Source organism: Topomyia yanbarensis, chromosome 2 (genome assembly GCF_030247195.1).
Source record: "Topomyia yanbarensis strain Yona2022 chromosome 2, ASM3024719v1, whole genome shotgun sequence".
Lineage (NCBI taxonomy): Eukaryota > Metazoa > Arthropoda > Insecta > Diptera > Culicidae > Topomyia > Topomyia yanbarensis.
The window spans coordinates 406,384,144-406,408,614 of NC_080671.1; the positions used below are offsets into that span (position 1 = coordinate 406,384,144).

General features: G+C 38.7%; 2 protein-coding genes across 3 annotated transcripts in view; one reads left to right on the forward strand and one right to left on the reverse strand.

Moving 5' to 3' along the window:
* LOC131685025 (protein fem-1 homolog CG6966) overlaps positions 1–24,471 on the forward strand; it is a 235,155-nt gene that overhangs the window by 119,265 nt on the left and 91,419 nt on the right. The window lies entirely within an intron of this gene.
* Positions 15,891–16,922, reverse strand: LOC131685027 (uncharacterized). The gene is made up of 2 exons (XM_058968373.1): positions 16,873–16,922; positions 15,891–16,814 (listed from the first exon to the last, which is right to left on the reverse strand). Exons 1-2 carry the CDS (start codon positions 16,918–16,920, stop codon positions 16,377–16,379), a joined length of 486 nt encoding a protein of 161 aa, XP_058824356.1. The 5' UTR covers positions 16,921–16,922; the 3' UTR covers positions 15,891–16,376.

Genomic DNA, 24,471 nt, shown 5'->3' on the forward strand with positions numbered 1-24,471 from the left:
TCTTGTCAAGTTGTTCTTAAAAAGTGGTATTTGCATTCAGACTGATTGAACTGCCAAAATAATTTGCAGATTTTTTGATTTGTATAATCTCAAAGTCACGGTGAACTGTTGTTTTTTGCGGTCGAATGGTTCCGTAAAGTATTACAAAAGCGTCATTGAATTAGTTATTCTTTTTGTCGAAAGTTTCGCATTTATTCGCTTAGTTGGCAGTGAAAAAAGAATGGAACTTCTAATTTTTTAGGTTTCTTTTCAAATGTAGTTCTGTGTGCACCAAGTTGTTCTGTTCACTACCTCAAATATATCAAATCTACATATCAAATGTTTCGATAAGTCTCTTTCCTTCTATCAAATTCAACAAAATACGAATAACAGACGAAAAACAACAATGCGAACAACAAAACAAAAAAACAGTTTAACTCTTTCATGTCCAATTTTTTAATGCATATAAACGTAGCCGAAGAGAGTCTAAATTAATAGGTTTTATCAGTTTACTATAATAATAAAAATAACTAAGATATATCACAATTTTATGTTTGGTCGGTTAACGTAAAATTTTCCTGGCAGCACTGCTCCAGCGGAATCTAATAAGACGAATTGTAATAAATTCAGTTCAATGGATAATATTTATAACAGCTAGTACTCAAATAAAATGTAATAGTCACATTGAATAGCTTTACTAGTTTTGGTGAGCATATCTTATCTAAACCAAATGTTATAGTTGTTGAAAAAACGCAGGAAGAAAGAAGGCAGGAAGGGGTTGACAAGAAATTAATACTTATATCGATTTGATACCCCAAGTTGAAATATTTCTGCAAATCAACAATGTTCATTCACAACATTCTGCAGAATTCGCGTAAGTATTTCTGCTTACGAGTTCGCACAACTTTGCTCCCCTTTCAATAGCAGTAAAAGTGTGAATGATTTGATGAGCGATTTTAGATCTACTATAAACCCACTCTGTATAGCCATGAACTGATGCTTATTAATCCAATACTTGGTTTTACAACTTTGTCGAAGACTGCAAATTGAATTTTATAATTTTTCTTTACAATAGTTAGATTTGGCAAAATAGTAAGGAAGAATTTTAGTACATAATATAAGTCATACATCGATTACAAAATGTTAGTTCCACATTTCGCCACATGGAGTGCGTCAACATTAACTTTTCAAAGAGAGATTCATATTCGCTGTCTTCTATAAAGTTTTAATACAGGTGTTCTTCTATCATGTCCATATGCTATCTCTTCTTTGCAAAGCTTCAATGTGTAACTAAAATTTTGTAGAAGACTCATATTATGTACTAAAATTCTTCCAAACATACTATTTTGCTAAATCCTACCATTTTTTGACAAATAATAAAGTTTGTAGGAATCGATTATCGACTCGCAACCATATGCTGTTAGGCTACATTCAAAACCGACTCAGATATTGCACTTCCTTAACAAGGCTGGATTGATGGGCAGTCTTCAACAAAGTTATAGTTATAAAACTATTTTTGCGAGCTAGTCGTTTTTTTCATGTAAATTGACGAAAATTCTCATATAAATTTCAAGCCCTATTGGTTCTGTAGCTAGACTTGTCCAGGTTATACACTTCTAGTGGGTCTAGAAACCGACTCAAAGGTGAGCCGATTAGGTTTCTCAAAAAATCCTTTTTTTGACTGACTAGTAGAGTGACAGGAAAAAATGACCCCCATCGGCCCATTCCTGAGTCGATTCCTTGTCGCACCAGGAGTATTTCCTCCAAATTTTAAGCAAATCGGACAAGTCTAGCAACCGGAGCAACATGCCTGAAGTTTGTATGGGATTTTTCGACAATTTACATGAAGAAAACCCACTAACTCGCATTTTTACCGCTAGGTGGCACGGTATGCATCGTATTATCACTGTAAGTGAAAATAAGAAATATAATTTAATAGCCTGCAACTTTGTCGAAGACTGCTAGTCAATCCGGCTTTGTTAAAAGAAGTTATTAAACTTTTAACGAAGTGATGGCTGAGTCAGTTTTGCATGGGGCCTAGCAGTGCATGGTTGTGTATCAGTATTCGATTCACGCGAACTAAACATTTTTGTGAAATAATCGTTAGGTTTAGATCAATAATATGTTCAGAAGAATTAAAGTAAGTAATACGAGTCATGTTTTGATTCGAAAATTTTAGTTCCACATTTTATCGCGCAGAGGGCGCTAACACTAACTTTTCAACGGAAAGAGATAGAGATTAGGTGTTTTTCACAAAGTTGTAGAACAGGCATTTTGCAATAATTCTTCTCAACATCTCGATATTCTATCTCACTTCTATGAAAAGATAGTTATGGCGCCATCTATGCGGTAACAGATGGAACTAAAATTTTCTATCCAAAACATGACTCGTGTTACTTACTATAGTTCTTCTGCACATACTATTGAGCTAAACCTAACGAGTATTTCACAAATATATATAGTTGGTGGGAGTCGAGTACTGATACACAACCATGCACTGCTAGGCCCCATGCAAAACTGACTCAGCCATCACTTCGTTAAAAGTTTAATAACTTCTTTTAACACAGCCGGATTGACTAGCAGTCTTCGACAAAGTTGTAGACAATTAAATTATCTTTCTTATTTTTATTTACAGTGTTAATACGATGCATACAGTGCCACCTAGCGGTGAAAATGCGAGTTAGTGGGCTTTCTCCATGTAAATTGGCGAAAAATCTCATACAAACTTTAGGCGCGTTGGTCCGGTAGCTAAACATGTCCGATTTGCTTCAAATTTGGAGCAAGTACTCCTGATGGGACTAGGAATCGACTCGGGGGTGGGCCGATTGAGTTTTCAAAAATTTATTATTTTTCTGGGCACTCTACTGACTAGTCTAGGGAGCCTTCATGCGGAAGAATTGTTCCAGAGGCACAACGCGAACCTGTAACCTTTGACGCATGAGAAACGGACGCGTATCAATGTCGGCAAAGGGATAGGTACGTGTTCCTCCAGTAAAATCATAGCCCAGAGATAGCATAAGAGCTAGAGCATCGAACCAAAGAAACTACACAACATTGACTTTCTCTGCCCATCCTTTTTAATTTTGATAGGATCCTCCAATCAAGCGAAAGCAACAAAGAGGAAGTTTAAACATGCCGTAATAGATAGTTGCTGCTTTTTGAACGGTAAATCTATAACAATTCGTAATAAAATTCGATTTGTCATGATTGTCTCTGACAAAGTATTCGCTAATTTTTTTCACTAATCGAATGATTCATACTCGATCACTGTTGCTATTTTATTGTGCGCGTAAAACTTTTTAAAACTATTCGAAAATGCACTGGAATTACTCGAGTCTATAAATATGAGTAAGCACAACTCTTTTAACAGTAATCATGCTCGATGGATGAATATTGCCTGTCCTTTGTGCTTTATTTATTTATTTATTCATTTAATTTATTTTATTTGTGTATTCAACCATTCCGTAGTTTTTTTTTGCATGTCAGCTTGAAACACCTTTCTCAGAAATAGCTACCCACACCGACACCTTCGCCTCGAATTTCCGGCATATTTAACCTTATCTAGTGTTGCTTCAATATTGACAGTGTAATAGTCATTATTTTATAGCGTGAAAATGTAGAAAATGTTTTTGTCATCCAAAATGATGAATTTTTCATTCGCAAAGTGTTCACGGTGCAGTGTACGGTAGCAAATTAGTATAACAGTAATTTATTGAACAAAGGCGCTATTTAAGGTGAACAATGCTGTACAGTTAAGTATGATAGGTGCATTTTTGGGCTTGTTTATGCAGTAGAATAAACGCCCGAATTGTTTTCCGATGTGAATAGCGAAATGGCGAGCAGTTGGGTGGATTGATATCTATGTCCGAGAAATCCACCGTATAGTGGTGGTAGCACTATATCACCTCTCGGCTGTAGTGTCAGGTTGCCAAATCTTGCCAGATATTTATCAACCTTAATGAAAGGTAGTATATGTTTTCCCTTGCACTCTTGCTTATCACAAACAGCACTTGCAACAAGTAACGTCCACGATTGCTTAACTATAAACTTTTGCTGGTACGCTTTTTGTTGCTAAATCAGTTGAAGTGTATGCTTATTTCCAACGAATTATGTTAAAGAAGCTGCAAGTCAACAAATAGTACTTCTCGGGACACAGCTTCCACTCCATCCATTGGTGTTAAATTGCTGGGTTTTGAGTTCGAAGCTACAGATTCCTTGCCAGATCGTCCATTTCCATGCCAATTCATAGGCAAAAATAATCTTGAAGTTGCTGGGGGCATTACCCAATGCTGTGGCCAACTAAACTTTTTGTGGGGAAACCTGTTTGAATCTTGGCATTAAAGGTTACGTCATACAGAAAAAGGGATTCTTTGTACTTCGACAGAACCCTTCGTACAACTTCCAAGCGCTTGTTTTAGCCAATATATTGTTCTTCGTGGCCCTGTTCGGCTGTTTACTAACACACAACGCAACCCTATTTTCGGTAACATCATGGTCTTCAGCAACGTTGTCCTGAATTTCTCTTAATCGATCTTAACACCAATCAGTTTCAGCAGGACGTTTGGTTTGAACCTTCCGAGAAATGCTTTAGTGATCACGGAACCACTTGATGTCAAACCCCCATGGCAGACACGGCATTTTTTCCGCGATATTTCGAATTTATCACATCGAGTCTGGTCAGAAAAATCAGTTTTTGGAAGCCTAATCGGTCCACCCTGAGTCAATTCCTAGTCCTACCAGGAGTACTTGCACAAAATTTGAAACAAATCGGACAAGTCTAGCTACCGGACCAACGAGCCTAAAATTTATATGGGTTTTTTCGACAATTTACATGGAGAAAACCCACTAGCTTGCTTTTCCGACGCTAGGTGGCACTGTATGCATCGTATTACCAATGTAAGTGAAAATAAGAAAGATAATTTAATTGTCTACAACTTTGTCGAAGACTGCTAGTATATCCGGCTGTGTTAAAAGAAGATATTAAACTTTTAGCAAAGGGATTCTGAGTAAGTTTTGCATAGGGCCTAGCAGTGCATGGTTGTCGAAAAATCCCATACAAACTTCAGGCAGGTAGGGTTGGGAAAACCGTGGCATTTTAAAAAACCGGTATTTTCGGTAGTGGAAAAATAAATACCGGTAAAACCGATAAAAACCGGTATTTTAAAAAAATGAGAACAAAGAATTTGTGTAGGTAAGTAGGTTGATTCAACTACATTTAGTACCATTTACAGAATTTACAAAATAATCTTTAAGCACACACAGAGTATTAAGTGTTTCGTCATTCAACCGGTATCTAATTTTGTTTCCAAAACGCCCGAATATTGAAAAAGCTCGTTCGGAATCAACGGACGTTGGTTTTATTACTCCCATGTTATCATATAGTAAGCTAAGATATTTTCCTTTTTCTCCTTTGGCCTCATAGTAAAATAATTCCGATTTGAATGCCTTGAGTAATGAACCACCAGTCCCTAACTATTTGATTTCGAATCTGTGGCAGATTGCGAAGATCTTGTTTCATTCAGCCGCTCTTCGAAGAGTTTCTTGATGGAAAACTCATTTAAGTTTGAGTGATGTAGCTCGTGTTCTCTTTCTGTTGAGTCAACGTCGGAAACAGGCTGTTTCCGTTCCAGTTCAGCAGCTTGTTTCTACATCGCAGCTTTTGACATTTGGAAAAATATTCCGAAAGTGTCCATGTCGTTAAGTTGTTGAACTCGCTTGTTTTAAAAATAAGCATTAAGGTCAGCTAAATGTAGTCGACGTTCAGAGATTCGAAACACAAGTGCATTGAAAATCTGACCTGAAATCGTTGTTTTCTGTTCATCCAAATGCTCCAGTATGAACTGAAGGGCAATATTTGCTTCATAGGGATTAATATCCTTACGACACAGATGCTCAATAGAAGTTTGAACAGTCTCCAGTGCATTAACAACATTCTTAATTTGCTGTATATCAGGTTGATCCAAATCAAATTTATCACCCTTGTCCAGAAGCGCGTTTTGAATAGCCCTATTCAGTTCATCAAATCGCTTGAGTATAGTAACCAACGAATTCCATCTTGTCGTACAGTTCAGCATTAGGTTGATTTCCTTTCCAAACTCAACCTTCACGTATCGTTGAAGAATTTTGTTCTTAGTTAGAGACCATCTGAAACAATTAACAATATTGTGAATCTTTTTAATTAAAACAGCGAAATCTATGATAAGATCGACTCCCATATGTTCACCATCTTCCACGAAATATCCACAATCGTGTTATTCGTCGGAATCGTTGTTTGATTCTAGAACTGAACAGAATATTATTTTTTGAGAAATATTCAATCACTGAAATATATTTTGACGTAAAATCAGTTTTGTAAATTTCAATCATAACATGAAGAAGCATTTATCTGTGTAAAGTTTAATTCTCTGTGAAAGAATTGATACTTCGCCGAAATAACATAAAACAACAGCAATATTTTTGTGTGATTAATAAGCCTGTGAGAAACAAGAGTAGCAGTCTTGAATGACCCGCTATTGTTCTGCAAGTATTTCAATATGCATTTAATTGTTTTGTTTCTTCTCAAACGAATTTTCGAACACTATTGAACAGTATTCTTTTTACCGAAAATACCGTTTTTTTGGGTATAAAAACCGGTAATTTCGGTATTGATTTTTGGGCGGTTTTACCGGTTTTCGGTAACGGTAAAACCGGTACTCCCAACCCTACAGGCAGGTTGGTCCGGTAGCTAGACTTGTCCGATGTGCTTCAGATTTGAACAAGTACTCATATTGGGACTAGGATTCGACTCAGGGGTGGTGGATATGGATAATTTTTTTTCTGTCACTCTAGTGGACAGTTTGAAGGCAAAGTTGGCATAGGCTACATTGTCGAGCATAAGTACCCTGCATAATCTATATCTGGTGCAGTTTTGCTCGTTAATCCCTCTCAGAGCTAGCATTGAAACGAAATTCAATTTGCGTCTGAAACCGAACATATGCGAACGTGAATGCGCTGTAGCGAAAGAACGAATGACGAGGGAAACTATCAAGCGCACGCAGGGATGTCAATTTTTTAAGCTCAGGTAATAGTGTCAATGTCATTCAATAAACAATCTCGGAGCTAACATAAGCCCACACGGTATTGAACTGGTGAGTCCGAATACAACATTTGGTTATCGATAATCTGAATAGATGCTATTTAGTCTTTTTTCGTTCAGGACATATTCAATCATTTAAATTATATAAGTGTACTCGAAATCGTTCATTTCTTGGTCTCAATATAGAAGGCGGCAAGATGCAGTTGAAACTAGATTTCAGTTTTGATTCTAATCAACCACAGCCAATCAGGGTTCATTTTTTTAATCATGTAAAATGTTTCAAATTTTGGATACTAGTTTACAAGGAAACATTGATTGATGGGAAAAGTCATAAAACGATAAATAGTAGCCGTACACTCATGTACCTTCACGCGGATTATCAAATTAATGTGATTTTTACGCGGATATTCCAATTACCGCGATTAAACTTTTGAACAAAATATTCCAAATGCTTTTGAATACAAACAACTTAGAAAATAGAAGTCCTTTTGAATGCAAGACTTGAAATGGAAAATACAGATCTTGAACAATTAAGCGAACAGAGGTCTTAGTGAAATGTACGTAATGTTTCAAAGGTTTTCTTCCATTTAATTCCACTATGTTTCATAGTGGAATTAAATGGAAGAAAACCTTTGAAACATTACAGATCTTGAACACCTTAACAATAATGGTCTTGACGGGTGGGTGTTCAAAATCGATGTTTGACGCCATTTTGAACTGCAAGATTAGCTATAACCCAATCAATATGGCTATTTTCGGAATGAGTCTGATGAGCGGGTGACGTAGATGGATTTTTTACTCAATTTCTAAATCCAAGTTGTCAATTTCAGATAACTAAAAAAACTAAAAAATATTCCTTTCGGAATGATGGTGACGAGAAGGTATCAGGGTTGTATGGGATTTTATGTGATTGATCCATAGATCGTGACAAATTAGGAAGATTATTAATGAGCTTTGTAAAAGTTTATTTTTTAAGTTGTCCTATAGGAGCTGAAGAGCTAGGATCTCGGTAGGGCTCCTCGTCAGAATAACTCACTACAATTGCAGACGAGACGGGAAATGTCAACCACCAAAACACTGTTTAAGGCCAATCGAAGCGGGTCGTGATTCCGAATGTGATATTCATTATATGGTTCAGTGTACGGACTTCGTCATCGCGTGTACCATCGCGAAAGGCTCGAGCGTTTGTACGTTAACGAGTTCGATCACGTGTGCGTTTGTATGTCGCGTGTGCTAACGTGTGTGTAGATTCGCGTGTATGAATTCGATTTTATAACCATGTGTCCTTTCGCATATTCACGTGTGTTTTTGGATGATCGCGCGCAGGCCGTGAATCTGATGCTAAATTTTCGGTGTACGGTTCAGATACTAAAAGAAAGTGAGTTCTTCCGTATCACTAGAGTTCCCGGTCATGTTGTCTAGTGGATATAAGCGTTATTTTTTAATTGATCCAACTGTATGTATGGACCAAAGTTGCTAGGACGAAGGGTGCCTGTGGGTTCACGTTTGAGACCGTGTTTGTAACTTCATCAGTACTAAAACGTTCACCTTATTGCAGGGGTGTTAATAAGTTTGCGTGATTACAGCTCTAGGTATGCGTTGATGATCGCGAATGGCTTAAGTGTTCGTATGTTGACGTGCTTGTCGCGTGTGCGTGCGTGTGTATGACTTTGCGTGTATTAATTCTATTTTATATTCGCGTGTGTTCTTGGATAGTCACGCGGACCGTCATTCTGATATTCAGTTTTCGTTGTATGCTTCACATTCTGACAGGGAGTGAGTTACCCCATATCACTAGAGTTCCTGGTCATCTCGCCACGGAACGTGTTATCCAGCGGATATCAAAGCTTTCTTTTATTTAATTTGTCCAATTGTAGGCATTGACCTAGACTTCTGGTATTGAGGATAGAGACATCCGAAAGCGACCTATTCATTATCGAGCGAGCGCGGGAGATAGTAGGTTCACGCTTGAGACCGTGTTTGAATGTTTATTAGTTCTGAGACGAACATGTTATCATGACAGCGAGAACGCGAGTGTAGGTCGCGTGGATGATCGCAAAAGGCTCAAGCATTTGTATGTTAACGTGTATGTGATTTTGCTTGTATGAATTCGATTTTATGTCGCCAAGGAACGTATTGTTTAGTGGATATGGGGGCCATCATTTTGTTTGGTCCACCTGAAGGCATTGGGCCTATGCTACTAAGGGCGAGGATAGGGATTTCTGGACGTGTGGCCACACGTTTTTAAAAAGTAATGTATGCACGTAAAGTTACATATACGCTACAAATTCGTCAACATGCAAACGCTCAAGTCTTTCGCGATCATTCATTCACACGTTCACGTGTTCTTGAACGATCGTGTGCGAACCGTACATATACTTAGTTTTTGGTATATAGTTCAGATACTAGAAGGGAGTGAGTTCTTTTATTTCACTAGAGTTCCTGGTCGTGTCGCCATGTTTTCTACTGAGTATTGTCTAGTGAGTACTGGCGTCATTCTTTAATTGATCCAACTGAAGGCATGAGTTTGGGCTGCTAGGATCGATCGCAGAGACTTCCAGACGTGAAAGCTTCATGACTACGCGAGCGGTGAGTTGATGCTTGAGACCGCGTTTGTAAGTTTGCTGAAACGTTCACTTAATTACCGGAGTGTTTTAATGTTGTTTAGATCACGGGCGAATAACAATGGTACACTAGTACTAAAATCTACAGTTATTACAACACAACACAACTACTAGGGTTCAACTTTTATATTTTTTTAAATTCGCTTGCACACGTTGACGAAGTCGACCGTTAAATCGACACACAATGACTCCCACTGCGAGCCATGCTCACAAACACCATTAGCTGTTGAAAAATGTTCGCAAACATAGCCCATAAAAGAAGTCAATCCACGGTGACCCATCAAACGACCACGCCAGCGTGCACAGGCTGTTGGATGACCGTTAATTTGGGCTAGGGCAGAATATGAGAAAAAAAAACAGAAAACATAAAAAAGGCCCATAAACACTCTCGGTCTCCTCGATGCACCTCTCGACAATGGTAATACAATAACCATCTTAAAGCAATTGTCTGTCAGAGGTACTTTGAAACATGCACAAATATGCTTGATGATGTTTGCAATACCGTCAACCAGGGGAGGTAGCAATGTTTAATATTTTCCATATTGAAATTAAAATCTTTAACTGAAAATTTTAATTAGGAGACTGCAAAAACATTGCACGTATCCATGTGAATGTATTCAATCAATGAGCTTATTGTATATGGAGGCGACTTTAGAATTGCGTTCTTGAAATGGGTAATTGGATTAACAGTGGGGCTATCACCTTCCGTCACCAGAGCTATCAATAAATGCGAACAGTTCACGTAACTGGTTACAATCGCGCTTTGTTTCTAACGATATCTCCATAACCACTCCAATGATCTGTTTTTTAGGACTATATTATAAATGCTAGTTCCTTATCGAAGAAAATTTAATTTGAATGAAAGTTAACTTTTTAATGCTCGAATATTTGTAAATATACTTAACAATATTCTTGAGGGTATCACTATCCCACACGATTGGAGGTAAGTGCGAGTCATCGCCTTCCAAAAACCAAAAAAACAGCCTCCGATCACAATTCGAATCGGCCTATTGAAATGCTTTCCTGTGTCCGGAAATCGTTTGAAAAAAGCATCTTGTTCCGCTTTGGCGATTGGCTCGTAACAATTGACTTTCTGTCAGATTCTCAATTTGGCTTCCGAAAAAAAAACAATGGCTCGAATGATTGCTACCTTCCATTGTTATCAATAGAATTTTAAATTGTAGATTCTTGTACGGAGCACATGGCATCAGTTTTCTAGGGAATTAAAGCTTTTGAATCCATTTTCTATAGACGTTCTTTCCGAGAAGCTGCACCACTCAAGAAATGCATTTCTTTGAATAAATCAGCACAATTTTCGTTTGCAAAATTCGGTTCATGAACAAATTTTCTTTTGGGAAAAAAAGAAGTCCAGGGAAAAATTTAACATAAATTCTCGGGTTCGAAAATCCCAGGAGAAGATAAATAAATAAATGAAGCAACGATCATTGAGTGGTGAGACTGCTACTGACAACCCATTCCATCGTTTGTAATCCTGCGATCTGGTTCTCTTTTCGTTCAAACTACGCTGTGTACTTATGACAATCAGGCTCCCACGTGTCACTCCTGTAAATAATCTGCCCACTACGGAAAACTTTGCGCATTAGAAGAACCTAAAACACTGATAAAAATGTACTACAATAACAGTTCCAAAAGTTTCTAGAATAAAGAAGTAGCGAGAAATTCATACAAAAAGATGACAAAAAACTCGTTTTTTCGTTACGCTCTTGTTTGTTCAATGTGTCACAACCTAGTGTCCGGTTTTGGCATCCTCTGAAAGCCATTCTTTGACAGTCTTTCTCTAGAAATCCTGCACAAAAATTAAGGTAACTTTTTCTCATTTGTCACCCGATGGAAGAAAACAGTAGGAAAATAATTCTGCGCAAAAGAAATGATACGAAATGGATACGAGGAGCGCAAAGGTGTTGAAAATGGCCAGAACCATCGTCTGTGCAGTGCTGGAACGTTTCAAGGGAGGTTTCTCCATTTCCTTGAAGTTGGCAGTTAGAGTGTCGAAGTGCGATACTGAATCAGTAACAGTGCCATGGAGGTTTACAAAGCAAATCCAGGAAGTACCAAGTTACTTTACGGTCGTCCGAACATACCGTAGACCCAGGTGATGCGCATTTCTAATGCCAAAAGATCCTGACCCCTGCGGTAGCAGACAAAGGGTTAAGTCGCCGGGAAACTCTAAGCTTGCTCATATGACCCTATTCCACGCTTTCCAAACTTTCTTCCTTCAACTTCTTGCTCTCCCTTGAGTACTATGGTTCTTAATATTGAAAAATATACGTCACCTTCCAGTCCCTTGCTAATTAAACGTCATTAAAACATGCAAATCCAGGAGTTTTGAGCGTGAATGTAGCCTACGAACGCGGAGATGTTTTGCCGCAGTTCGAAATAAACGTATTCGGAAAGGCTATTAGACAAAACGAAACGGTCCGCAAAGCACAGTATTACGACCAAACGCGATCGCGAAAGTTGTATTACCAGATTCTGACGAAATTCAACGCATTCGTCCTTATGGACGATGAAACGTATGTAAAAATTGACGTCAATTAACTTCCGGAACAGAAATGATGCGGAAATGTTCCCAAAAAATATTAATTTGTTGTTGCCGACAAGTTTGACGGTAATCTGATGATTTGGCAAGGAATCTGAAGCTGTGCCCGAAACACTCCGATTTTCATCACAACCAGTACTATAAACTCCAATAATTTCCTCCGCTTATTTTCTCGTGCTCTGCAGTGGTGTACCCTTTTAATGCATGTTCAAAATTTCTCTTCCAATTGAGTATCACTCGCTCAATACAGCAGATTTGGTAGTACATCTACTGTGTTGCAATAATTTCGTGTTCAGTGAAAGAAGTGCAGGTTCGGAGGAGGTGAGAAAAGGATGAAATATGAAACCAAAAGGATTTTTGGCTCAAACTTGCTACACGTCATTAAAATTATGTTGAGTTCTTATTTTTTTCAAATTTCGATTATAGAGGCTTTAACCTCACCATCTGTATTCGGGTTAGAAAATTCTCTTTGGAAAATTTCTAACCGCACATGTGGAGTGTGCTCGTCAGCCTGTTCACCTTTTTGTGCCTCAGGGCATGCCGTCATTACGAACGATTGGGCCATACAGCTGCCCAATATATAAACGTAGCACGACTAATTTCTCCCTTGTCCACTAAAGAGCGAGAGTCTGACAATCTCATTGAGGGAACATGTTCCAATGTGCCTATAAATTTTCGATAAAGGAATATCATTTCCTCGTAAAGGCCTGAGAGTGCCCTTTGATGGGTGCCAATACCGAAGTAAGTGGCTCCTCATCTTGGAAATCTTAGAAACTAACAGGGATTTCTTCATGGTACACCAAAAAGCCCAAGTGTCTATATTTCATTCCCATGATTTTCCTAGGTTTAACACGAAGCATTCGATTAACTTTCGACGTAGATCTTCCAAATTTTTTCCATTATTCGCCAGGGCCAAGTTAATCCTTGGTACCAGTCCGAATCAAAGACAGACATTGTACCCCTATACATCGCACCTCAGTTGGTTCAAGACGACTCCCACGGTATGCCGTAGGATTGTCTTCACGTTGATAACCGATCTATCTTACTGCATGATATTCGCGATAATTTCAATATGATCATGACTACTCCACCACCGCAGCCAAGCACGTTGAATTTATCATTGTATTCGACTTCAATTAGTGATTGGAACAGCTACGCGTCCACTATATCCAAAATAATCGCATCAAAACAAGAAATTCCTCCGGTGGAAGCATACAAGGTTTCAACTGATTTGATTATCGACACTGCGATTAAAGATCAGACGAAACGAGATCCGTGCAAACAGCAGTGGACGGTCTCTCGTTTCGCTCTCAGAATTGTACGTGAAAGGCTCCTATAAGGATTTTTTGAATGTCAGAACACCTGATTTTTTTTTCCGAATATACGCAATGTTGGAAACGCGGTTATTGGCACCGGTTTGTCGAAGGTTTAACGAGAGAAATAATGTTTCATCTGATGGCTAGGTCCTACGTTGTGTATTCTATTCAACCAGAATGCACGGAACCAAGAATCCTTTTTCGGCGACAACAGCATTCCATATAGATCCACACTCAAACAATTGATGTTTCGCGATGAAATGATAATACTTTATTTAAACGTAATGCTCTTTGAGCACACAAATTTATCTGACAGTAAAGATGCTCGCGCATCTGTAGTGCGCATACACTGTAGCGTTCGTTTGATGATGACATCTATGCATCGCTTCTATGCTAATTATTATTACAGTAGTGATGAGGGTGATCATAAAAGAGGCTGTGCTACATACATTCTCCCCACAAAACTGATGGTTTTATATTTACCCATCAACGATCACATTGTTAGCGTTCCAAGAATGCTCTCCATTCGATGTAGCGTGGAATGCACTCCTTGTATTTTCTGGGGAAGACATGGGAGTTTCTTAGTTCTTTATCTGATAAATCATATCAGATTACCTAAGTTTGATTTTTTTTGCATTGTTCCATTCCGGATAATGAGAAGGCGGACACTTAGATTAGAATGGTAATGAGAAAAGGCGTACAGTTAGGCATTAGAAGATGATATTCATGAAAGATCACGTAGCTTCAATGAGTTTTTCAGTACTTCTTGTCAGCGGACGATCGAAATTTTGTGGAACAATGGAAGGTTAGGAATCCCAAGGGCACAAACAAGCTTTGGTTCAAGGGGATGGATAAGGCTCGTGACTTCATTCGGATGATATCTCGGGTCATGTCCAGTCATTATACATTGGATGAGCATCTCTGGTGTAGTGGAGTCGTGGAGAGTGGTTTCTGCGCTTATGATGACGATTATCGCAACATTAAACATGTTGTCTGGTCGTGCGCCTAGTGCCCTAGCGCCAGATCTCTGTTAAACGAATCCCTTCGGCCTCGTTCCAGTCCGAGATGTGCTGACTATAATCGATCTCCCTATATGTCTCTCATATACAGATTTTTAACCACGATAGATAGCCAAATTTAGTTATCTTTTCTTATTTAGTTGATATGCTATCAGCTACAAAGTTCCCAGCGGATCCAAAGAGGACAGTCGGCGAGCCGGTTCATGATGTCCTGTAGTATTATTCCGGTTGCTAAAAAGCTGAAAATTTAATTTCTTCTTTTCCCTAATATTTTTGTCCGGACTCTCTTCACTTTCCCTGATACGGTTTCTTCTACTCTGATGCTGAAATCAATTCCTCTTTTGCCTTCTTTATAATAAGCCTAGTTGTGTTTCTCCTTGTTTCAATCGTTAATCAAATAATAGTTCGTGTTATTCTACATATAGATCTGAATTCCTTGTTTTAAGATGTAGATGTGTTAAAATATATTCCCCTTAGTCGAAGACTCCATATCAAGAAGACTGGCAACTCTGTCCAGAATCCGGAGACAGTAACAGCAACGCCACTTGCGGGTAAAGGTGGTACTTTCCATAGTGATGCACACACACATATACATTTTTACATAAAGCTTCCTCCCTTCTTCCAATAGAGGCGCTGTAACCTCTGTCGCTTCTCGTTTGTATGGGGGAAGGAAAGAGATATCAGTCTTCTTGATATGGAGTCTTCGCCTTAGTATTACTAAAAAAATAAGCTTAAATTTTAAACAAATCCTAATTATTGTACCATATTTAAATAAAAATTGTAATCCAAAAGACATATTGAAATTATTGTGAATCTGGAAATTTCAGACGCATGCATTTTGTGCGCAAGACAAATGTGGGGTTAATTTCAGGTTTTAGATTGTCCCAAACTTATTTTCGAGTGGGTAGTACTACCCATGCTACCCACGCTATTCGCCGGCCCTGTGTGGGTTTGCATGGAGATGTCAATAGAGAATATGTTGCCGGTTTTACTGGTAAGTTAACGTGGCTTTTTTTTCGGTTCCCACGGTAAAGAGGGACAAGTCTGTCTTTACCAGGAGGCATGTTGGTAGACTTAAGTGATTCGTAGTTATGCTGCCTAAGCTCGACCCCTGCCAACAGAAGGCAAAAGACTAGCCTTGCCACTTCTAATTTTCCGATTTGTATACTACACATCCTTGCTCTCACTTGAGTACTATGGCTCTAAATTTTCATAACTTTCCCTACCCAGTAATTTCTAGCTAATTGAACGCCGTTAAAATGTAAAAAAAGCTTTTATTAGTTCAATAGCATTGTTCTCAAATTTTGTCTAACTAGTAGAAGAAATAAGAAGTCTAAAACTGTCGTACCAGTAAGAAGAAACAAGGCGTCTTACCAAAGTCAAGCCAGCTATTGTTATTGCTAGTTATACGGCACATACTCATACCACAGTTGAAAAAAATTGAAAACATCCTAGCACAATCGTTACGGCTGGTTTGCGGCATATATATTTCTTTTTCTTTATTACATAATAGGTAGTTACTACTAGTGCCGAATGAAATGGTTTTGAAAAAAGCGTCCTCCCTAAAATAGCTTGGTCGCTGCCGCTGACGACCGGGACTCTAGGGGCGACAGTAACCCACAGCTGGTTGACACGACGATATGCCGCGATTTTTGGTTTGATTCAAGTTTCACCGCTGAAAATAGATTCGTTCTAAGTTTGTTGTTTTGTTGTGTGATGTCACAGCACGCGCCGCCGGTGCTGCCGTTGCTGCTTCCACCACCACCACCACCGGCAAGCTCTCCATGCTTTTACGATCGGAAGTTAATTCGATTTAAATAACTCATCCAAAAAAGTTCGGATCCGCCCAAAAAGTCCTGGCGAGGGGCCTTCTTCGGTTTTCTCAGTCGTGCTCGGAGGCCACCGTCCAATGTAAGGCACTCCGTCGATGATGCTGATAGTCAAATTGGAGAGGTTCCCCGGAGGCAGCCGAATGATTTGATTCCCAATCTGGATGATGGATTCGTTCGATGGCAACGCTCTTCGGCCACGATTGATGGTTAGGTTTTCGATCAGTGTTCCCATGTCATCCAGGGCGGTAGTGTTCATCCGGTTCCCAATCGAGATTGAAGCATTTATCGGGGCTTTCGTTGTTTGTGGTGATGACGAACTGGCACTGCTTCTGCTGGTGGTTGTACTCGTTGGGATCCAGCTGTTCCATGGGAGATACCAGAAGATTGGCACTCCAAGAATTGATGGGAGCTGTAAAATGAGACCGTTTTAAATAAGATGAACTACAACCGAAGAAGTTTGAATTTACCAGCGCCAAGCCGATGCCGAACAGGAGGTACAAGTTAGCTTTAGTCATCTCGGTTGGGGATTGTACGTTCCATCAGTGAGCCGTTCTCATTTATAGTTGAACAAGCGAAGCTTGTGATCTTCACTGAAAGGTTTAAATAATATTTGAACAACTGTAGTCAGTTTGCTAAAATTCTAATTCGAAGGAGGCACAACCGATGCACTTTTGCATCAACTAGATGCCATCTCTGAGTGAAAGTGACCATTCCGCATTGTTACCTCAACAACGTCTGAAAATGGTTACCATATTTCAAACTCAACCAACCACCTAATAGTTCCATAGATGCGATTTAAATCTCCAACTGATTCTCGGTTTACTATGTGTGGTTTATAGCCTATGCCGTAACATCATTCGTTAATTCTCTCCGTTTGCTTTCCGTGCCCGGTGGAACCGGGCTACCGACTTCGTGATTCGTTGGTAAAACAAAACCGCAGTGCTTCATTATTGTGTTAATAGAGTAGGAATTTAAACGCATCCACCACCACCACCAACCCACTCAAAGTCACGTCCCAACAGCCGGGTCTATGAGAAGAGTATAATTGAACAACACAGTCAAGTTGGACTCGGCAGATTGTAGAGCATGTGAAACAATTGAAAGTAAACTGCATTCAATTATGATGTATGCGGGGTTATTTGTTAAAAGCCTGCGTAACAGCGTGTACGGCTTATCGGTTGTGATTTTCGACGTGGGGTTGTTCGAGTAGAGCATCGTATTGCAGAGTGGTATACCATTAGGTATTAGGAATTGGAGATCGCCTTTGTACTGCAATTAAGCAGTCAAATATAAAAATGCGGCAGTGCAGTGCATGCATCATAACACCCGCTTCTTTATACAGCAATAAAAAATGAAAATCATAAAAAAAAGTTATACGATCTCGCAGAATTCTGTAATATTTGGTAGGATCGTTCCTTACCGAAAAATACTACATATTTTTTATCTCATCGTTAGAGTGTCTCTATCCACGTTAGACTGGCCCAAAAAATCGTGACTTTTCGAAAGTTGTTTTTTTTTAAATTCATGACTTCTGAACCGCTGAATCGATTTTCATTGGTAACATGGTGTTTAAGTGTAGTTTCAAATAAAAATAGTAAGTTTTAAAAATATTGAATTTTGTATGAAAAAATAGGCATTAAATAATTTTTCTTAATTTTTACTACTAGGGTCCTCAACTACTCCATGCTTTTATATTATTATTTGAAATATCATTTAATTCTATACAACATATCCAAAAATTAAGCTGCCATCCCCGAGGGTTTCGGAGATACAATTTTTTGAAAATTGAGAATCCGTACCGTACCTCTGGAGCTGGCAGCCTAATTTCTGGATATGTTGTGTAGAATTAAATGATATTTCAAGTAAAAATTTTAAAGTATGGAGTACACTGAAGTTTTTTTATGCGGGGATACGTACAGCATAAAAGAACCGCGTAACTTTGAAAATCCGCATAAAAAAAACTGCATAATTTTGAAAATCCGCATAAAAAACACAAGGTGTGAAATATTTTTCAATATTAAGAGCCATAGTAGTCAAGGAAGAGCAAGGATTTGGAGCAGGGATACCAGGAATATTTTTCAAATGTTCATTTCATGAAAAAATGTCGATGCTGTTCGGTTGGGTGCCGAGGTCAGTCTTGCGATTCCGGGGAGTCACGGTTCCGACAGCATAAGTCATTTAGTGACTTTACGCTTGTCTGGACATGCCGCAGACTCAGGTGATTCGCATTTAATGCCAAAAGACTCTGGCAGAATTCTGGCTCAAAAATGGTGAATTCTGCCAGAAATCGGTCAGACAACCGAAACAAATTTGTCTTCAAATTGTAAAAACCCCTCTTCACAGCCTTTCATATGTTTTCAAAATCGCTGATTTGGAGTAAGAAAGTTTAGAAAAGCGTGGAGTAGAGTCATATGAGCAAGCTTAGAATTTCCCGGCTACTTAACTCTTTTTCTTCTGCAACGCAAGAGTCAGGATCTTTTGGCATTAAATGCGAATCACCTGAGTCTGCGACATGTCCAGACAAGCATAAAGTCACTTAATGACTTATGCTGTCGGAACCGTGACTACCCGGAATCGCAAGACTGACCTCGGCACCTAACCGAACAGCATCGAGATAACGATTTCGGGAGAAATTTCAACGTCGGGAAATTTCTCCGTCGGAGTAGACTAGGCCCACCGCCGGGAACTAGTTCGAGTAGATCGGGAGGTAGCTCCGGCAGATGCTCGTTGGGGCGCCTGTCAACTGGACGTCACCCTCCACCCAGAATCGCAGGACCGACCTCGGCATCTGCCCGGGTAGCATCGGTTTCGGAAGATCGTCCACTGCCGGGGAACCCTTCGTCGGAGTAGGAAAGATCCACCGTCGGGGACTATTCCGAGTAGTCCGTAGTCGTAGTCGGGACACCAGTGAACCGGACGCAATCCTCCACCGGGAATCGCTGGACATTCTACCGGACTGCATCTAAGGAAGAATAACGTGTCCGTCAACGGTTACAGGAGACATTCTTTCGTCGGGGAACTCTCCGCCGAGGTAGGCTAGCTCCACCGTCGGGGACTACGCCGAGTAGCACCGAACGCGACAAACCACCAGCGTCGTTGGGGCACCAGTGAACCGGAAGCCACCCTCCAACCGGAATCGCCGGATCGACCACGGCATCCAACTGGTCAACGTAGAGAGGAAGGCATGTAGAATATCATGCCGTGCAGGAGGTGACGAGACAAGCGAAATCTAGCACGACCAGCTAGACCTGAGTGCATTAGAAGTAGTCATTTCAAATGGAATCCAGGGAATCAGGCAAATGTCGGAGTTCTTGGTGGAGTTTAGAGGAATAGGGTTCAGAGTTATCTTCTCTGTTCAGAGTCCCTTACTCTGGTACATGATGGACGAAATCGGATGTATGGTCTAACTACTGAACGTGTGCCGGGTCGGTGTAAAAGCTTTACCACCAAGTAAAAAAAATACACGCTCAGAGACTTTTTTCCGATCTCGCCGAACTGAGTCGAATGCTATAAGAGATTCGGCTCTGTGGGCCTCGGGTAAAAAATTCCGACCGATTGCATAAGTTTTATTATGAGAAAGGTAAAAAGATATTCAGTCATTTTCTGTTTTTATTTTCACTGCATCAAGAGTGCTTCTCATATCCTTAACCCAAAGACTAGTAATTAAAAAACTAAAATAATTTCCCTTGAAAAAGTCCACCAAAAACGGCCGAAACGTCGGGCAATCTAAAATCAAATCGTTTGCCTAGAGTATTAAGACTGACAAAGCCGTTAAATACCTCTAAAATAAAAATTTTAACATTTTATGTCTTTTGTTTAAGCATGTGCATTCACGTGGATCTATCTTTCGATAAAAGTCGCTTCAGGTGGTTCCCTAAAAATTAAAAGGAAGCTGCATAAAAAGAATCGCATAACTTTGAAAATCCGCACAAAAAAAACCGCATAACTTTGAAAATCCGCATAAAAAACCGTATAACTTTGAAAATCCGGATAAAAAAGTCGCATAAAAAAGACTTCAGTGCAGTTTAGGACCCTCGCAGTAAAAATCAAGAAAAACCAATTAATTCGTATTGTTTTCATGCAAAATGCAATATTTTTTAATGTTTACTATTTTTATTTCAAGCTACAATTACACACCTTTTATTTGACCTGTTACTAATGAAAATCGGTTCGGCGGTTAAGAAGCTATGAATTTTAAACAAAATTCAACTTTTGAAAAATCACGATTTTTTGGACCAGTCTAACGTGGAAAGAGACACCCTAACGACGAAATACAAAAATATGTGTATCTAATATTTTTCGGTAAGGAACGATCCTACCAAATATTACAGAATTCTGAGAGATCGTATAACTTTTTTCATAGAATTGCTGTATACTTATATGTGAAAGCCGCTCATAAGCGTCAACTTGATTTGATGCTCGTCTGCGTAAAATTCGCTAAAAAATTCTTCGAATAGTTGTATGCATGGATGCAGAAGTGGCGTATATGATGGAATAATGGGTAATCCTTCCTAGGATTCGTTGGTGTCTTTTTTCCGGTGTTTAATTCGTGCATTTGATTCGATTCATTCGGAAAGTTCGGATTGGATAAATTGAGGTACGATTAATTTACCGACGCACGTGAATCATCCATTCCCGCTCAGCATAGAATGATAAAGTTCTAGCAGAATGCAATTATCGTTAATGGTAAATAAACATAATATCCTGGCATTTAGACGAGTTCAAATAGTTTGATTGCATTTTACATGTGGTCTTTTCTTCTACTTCATTAGTCTGTTTTTGTTGTACTTCTATTAGTTTACTTTTCCACTACTTATGTTACCAAAAGTAATATCGGGCAATTTATACATTTTTGTTTGATCTCTTTGCATCTTTTGTTTCTTTATTTGGGGTGTTATTTTTACTTGTCTGTATTTTGAATTAGAATCATACAAACACTCACTAATACAATCAATTGCATATTCTTTCATATACATTCAAAATCTTTCATTCAAAACGTATAAACGCTCGTGGCCTTCGCGATAACACAAACCTGGTCACGAACATGCAATTGCCATCATCCACACATCCCGAGCAACACCGTTTGTTGACTAGCAGTTTCTGCAACATAATTTGTTGAAAAGAAGCATACATCAACCATTATTCAACTGATTCAGCAACCCAAAAAGCGCACCAGTGAATGGTTATGCAACAGACTACGGCCATTACATGTTGCAAGTGTTGCTTGGGATACTTATGCCCGCGATCTTGCCAACATTAAAACATCCCGGTAATTAAGTGAATGTTTTAGCACTTATAAATTTACAAACGCGGTCTTAAGCATAAACCCACCGCTCGTGCGATCATGAATTAGTCCCGTCCGGAAGTCTCTACCTTCGGTCCTAGCAGCCAATAAAATAAATGACGCTCATATTCACTAGACAACACGTTCCATGACGACATGGCCGGGAACTCTAGTGATATGGGATCTGATTTTTAAATATCTGAATCGTACATTTAAACATCAGAACACACGCGAATTTGCGAATGACCACAATGTTTATAGCGCGTTTGCATACAAACGCTTGAGCTCCATCCACGCTCAATTACGTCCGCGATCTCGCAAACATGAAAACAACCTTTCGATTAAGTAGGGTCTGGGTCATTTCGCCAAAGGTCATTTCACCGAAGATTATTTAGTCTAACGGGTTATTTCGCCGAAGGTTATCCCGCCGAATGGGTCGTTTCACCAAAGGTCATTTCGCCGAATTTAATTTTAATTGACAGATTGTTGACCAAAAACAATTTCAATGGAGTGATGTCATGTCGTGTCGCTGCAGCGTAGCCACATTAGGCGGCATCATTATATATCAGTTACACTTAATCTTTAAAAAATAATGAATTATCTGGTTTGCTAAAAAGTTAAAATATAAAATATAGTATTGTTATACTAAATTTCAGTTTTTTTTACATGCAGTTAATCCATTGACATGACTTGAATATTGCTTATATATTTTGCTAGTATAGATACTTGAATGAGACTAAATTCAAATACTGACTCACCCTTAGTATTATTTAATTATTGAAATTGTTTTTGGTACACAATCATTCAATCAAATTTGGCGAAACGTCGCAGTTGGCGAAATGACCTTCGACGAAAAAATATTCGGCAAATCGACCTATGGTGAAATGGCTTATATTCAGTGAACTTAATTGTTGTCTTTGTTTTACAGTATGTACCGTCAATCCTATAGTTGATAGGAGGAGAGATGCACAATAATTGATAGCGTTTATTTATTAATTTAATTACATCAGCTACACTAATTCTGAAATAATAATAAACTGGTCATGTTAAATTAAAGGCACGTTAAATTTAAAGTATACCAAAGTATACCAAAAGCGATTTCATTGGTTATTTTTTCACTACTGGCCTCTTATTTTTTTACCACCATTAGAGCAGAATTGGATCAAGTAGATCAGTTTTTAGCGAGCTCACGTCATTATGTTTTTGCACTGATTTTGACAAACAAACACTTCTTGGAAAAGTTATACATCTGGCAACGTTTCGGTAATAATGATTTTATGCCTGACTAAATATTTTTCAAGTTAAATCCAATAAGGGAATGTACTTTTTTTTCGCTGTTTTAAAAATCTGAGGGGTACGATACGTCACTATAGTCGAGGTTAATTTAAACAATGTACACTTCTAGAAAATCAGCGGTTCAACTATTATTTGAAGAGTATGAATACTGCAGACGTCATTCAGATAAGAAAAGGAGGAAGTGGCAAATGATGTGAAAAATAATGAAAGCCGTATCTTTCAGCAGCTGCGTCTGTTTTTGTACCTGTGAATGACTTCTTTGGTGTCCTCTTCGTCGCCAGAATGTGGAATGGAAGTTGTGCATTCCGGCTCATGTGGTTGCTTAGCTGTGGGACACGCACGTTTGCGCTTCGGAGCTTTTTTGGATTCCTTTTCCTTCTCTTTTCGATAATGTTTTTTTAACTATCTACTTCAACAGCATCTTAAATTATTATATTGTTAACACACGCGAAATATCTGACGCGATTTCATTGTTGACGAGCACTTTCCTTGCACACGAGCACGTAATGTTTCGAACGGAACCTTGAATTGTATAGAGACTGATCGAATGCTGGCGCCATCATGAACATAAGGAATTCCACGCGAAGTGATCAATAAAAGATGCAAACTTGAAATCGCCTTCACGGATTTGAACAAAATTTGGAGGAATTGTTCATCTAGGGCCAATATATGAAAATCCAAATTTTTGTGTCAATTGAACCACCCCTCGTGTCATGGGAGCACCCCCCGTTTTGGAAAATTGCTAAAACCCTTGATTTTCTTTTGATCATATCTCCGGTTGCATTTACTCTAGAATCAAACCTTAAGATGGCTTTTGAAGAAAATTGTTCATGGAGTCTATAAAAAATATGATTTTTTGCCGACAGTGTTGCCAACTATGCAATTTTTCCAGTTAAATATTAAAAGTTAATTTTTCTTTCAATACGTATATTTTAATTTTGAAAATTTTAATGCCATCGCGTTCCTCAGACATTTTTACATAAAAACACTTATCGTCCCAATATAATATGAGCGCATCCTGAGATATACCGTGATATACCTCCGATTTTCTCATATAAAAATCCATTTTTATTGGCCAAAATTGAGAAAATCTTCAAACTGTCATAAAAATCGACCCTGAACTGCTAGAAGCAAACCAAATACGTAGTTTTTCATCATTTCTCGTCTACTTCACGAAAAATTATGTTTGAACTCAGAATACTCAAGTTGGTTTTTTAGTGTTGTGCGCTTGCGATTTTATATGGGAAATTGCGGTTTTTTCTCTTCAAAACGGTGTATCTCAGGATGCGCCTATATTATATTGGGATGATAAGTGTTTTTATGTAAAAATGTCTGAGGAACGCGATGGCATTAAAATTTTCAAAATTAAAATATACGTATTGAGAGAAAAATTAACTTTTAATATTTAACTGAAAAAATTGCATAGTTGGCAACACTGTCGGCAAAAAATAATATTTTTTATAGACTCCTTGAACAATTTTCTTTA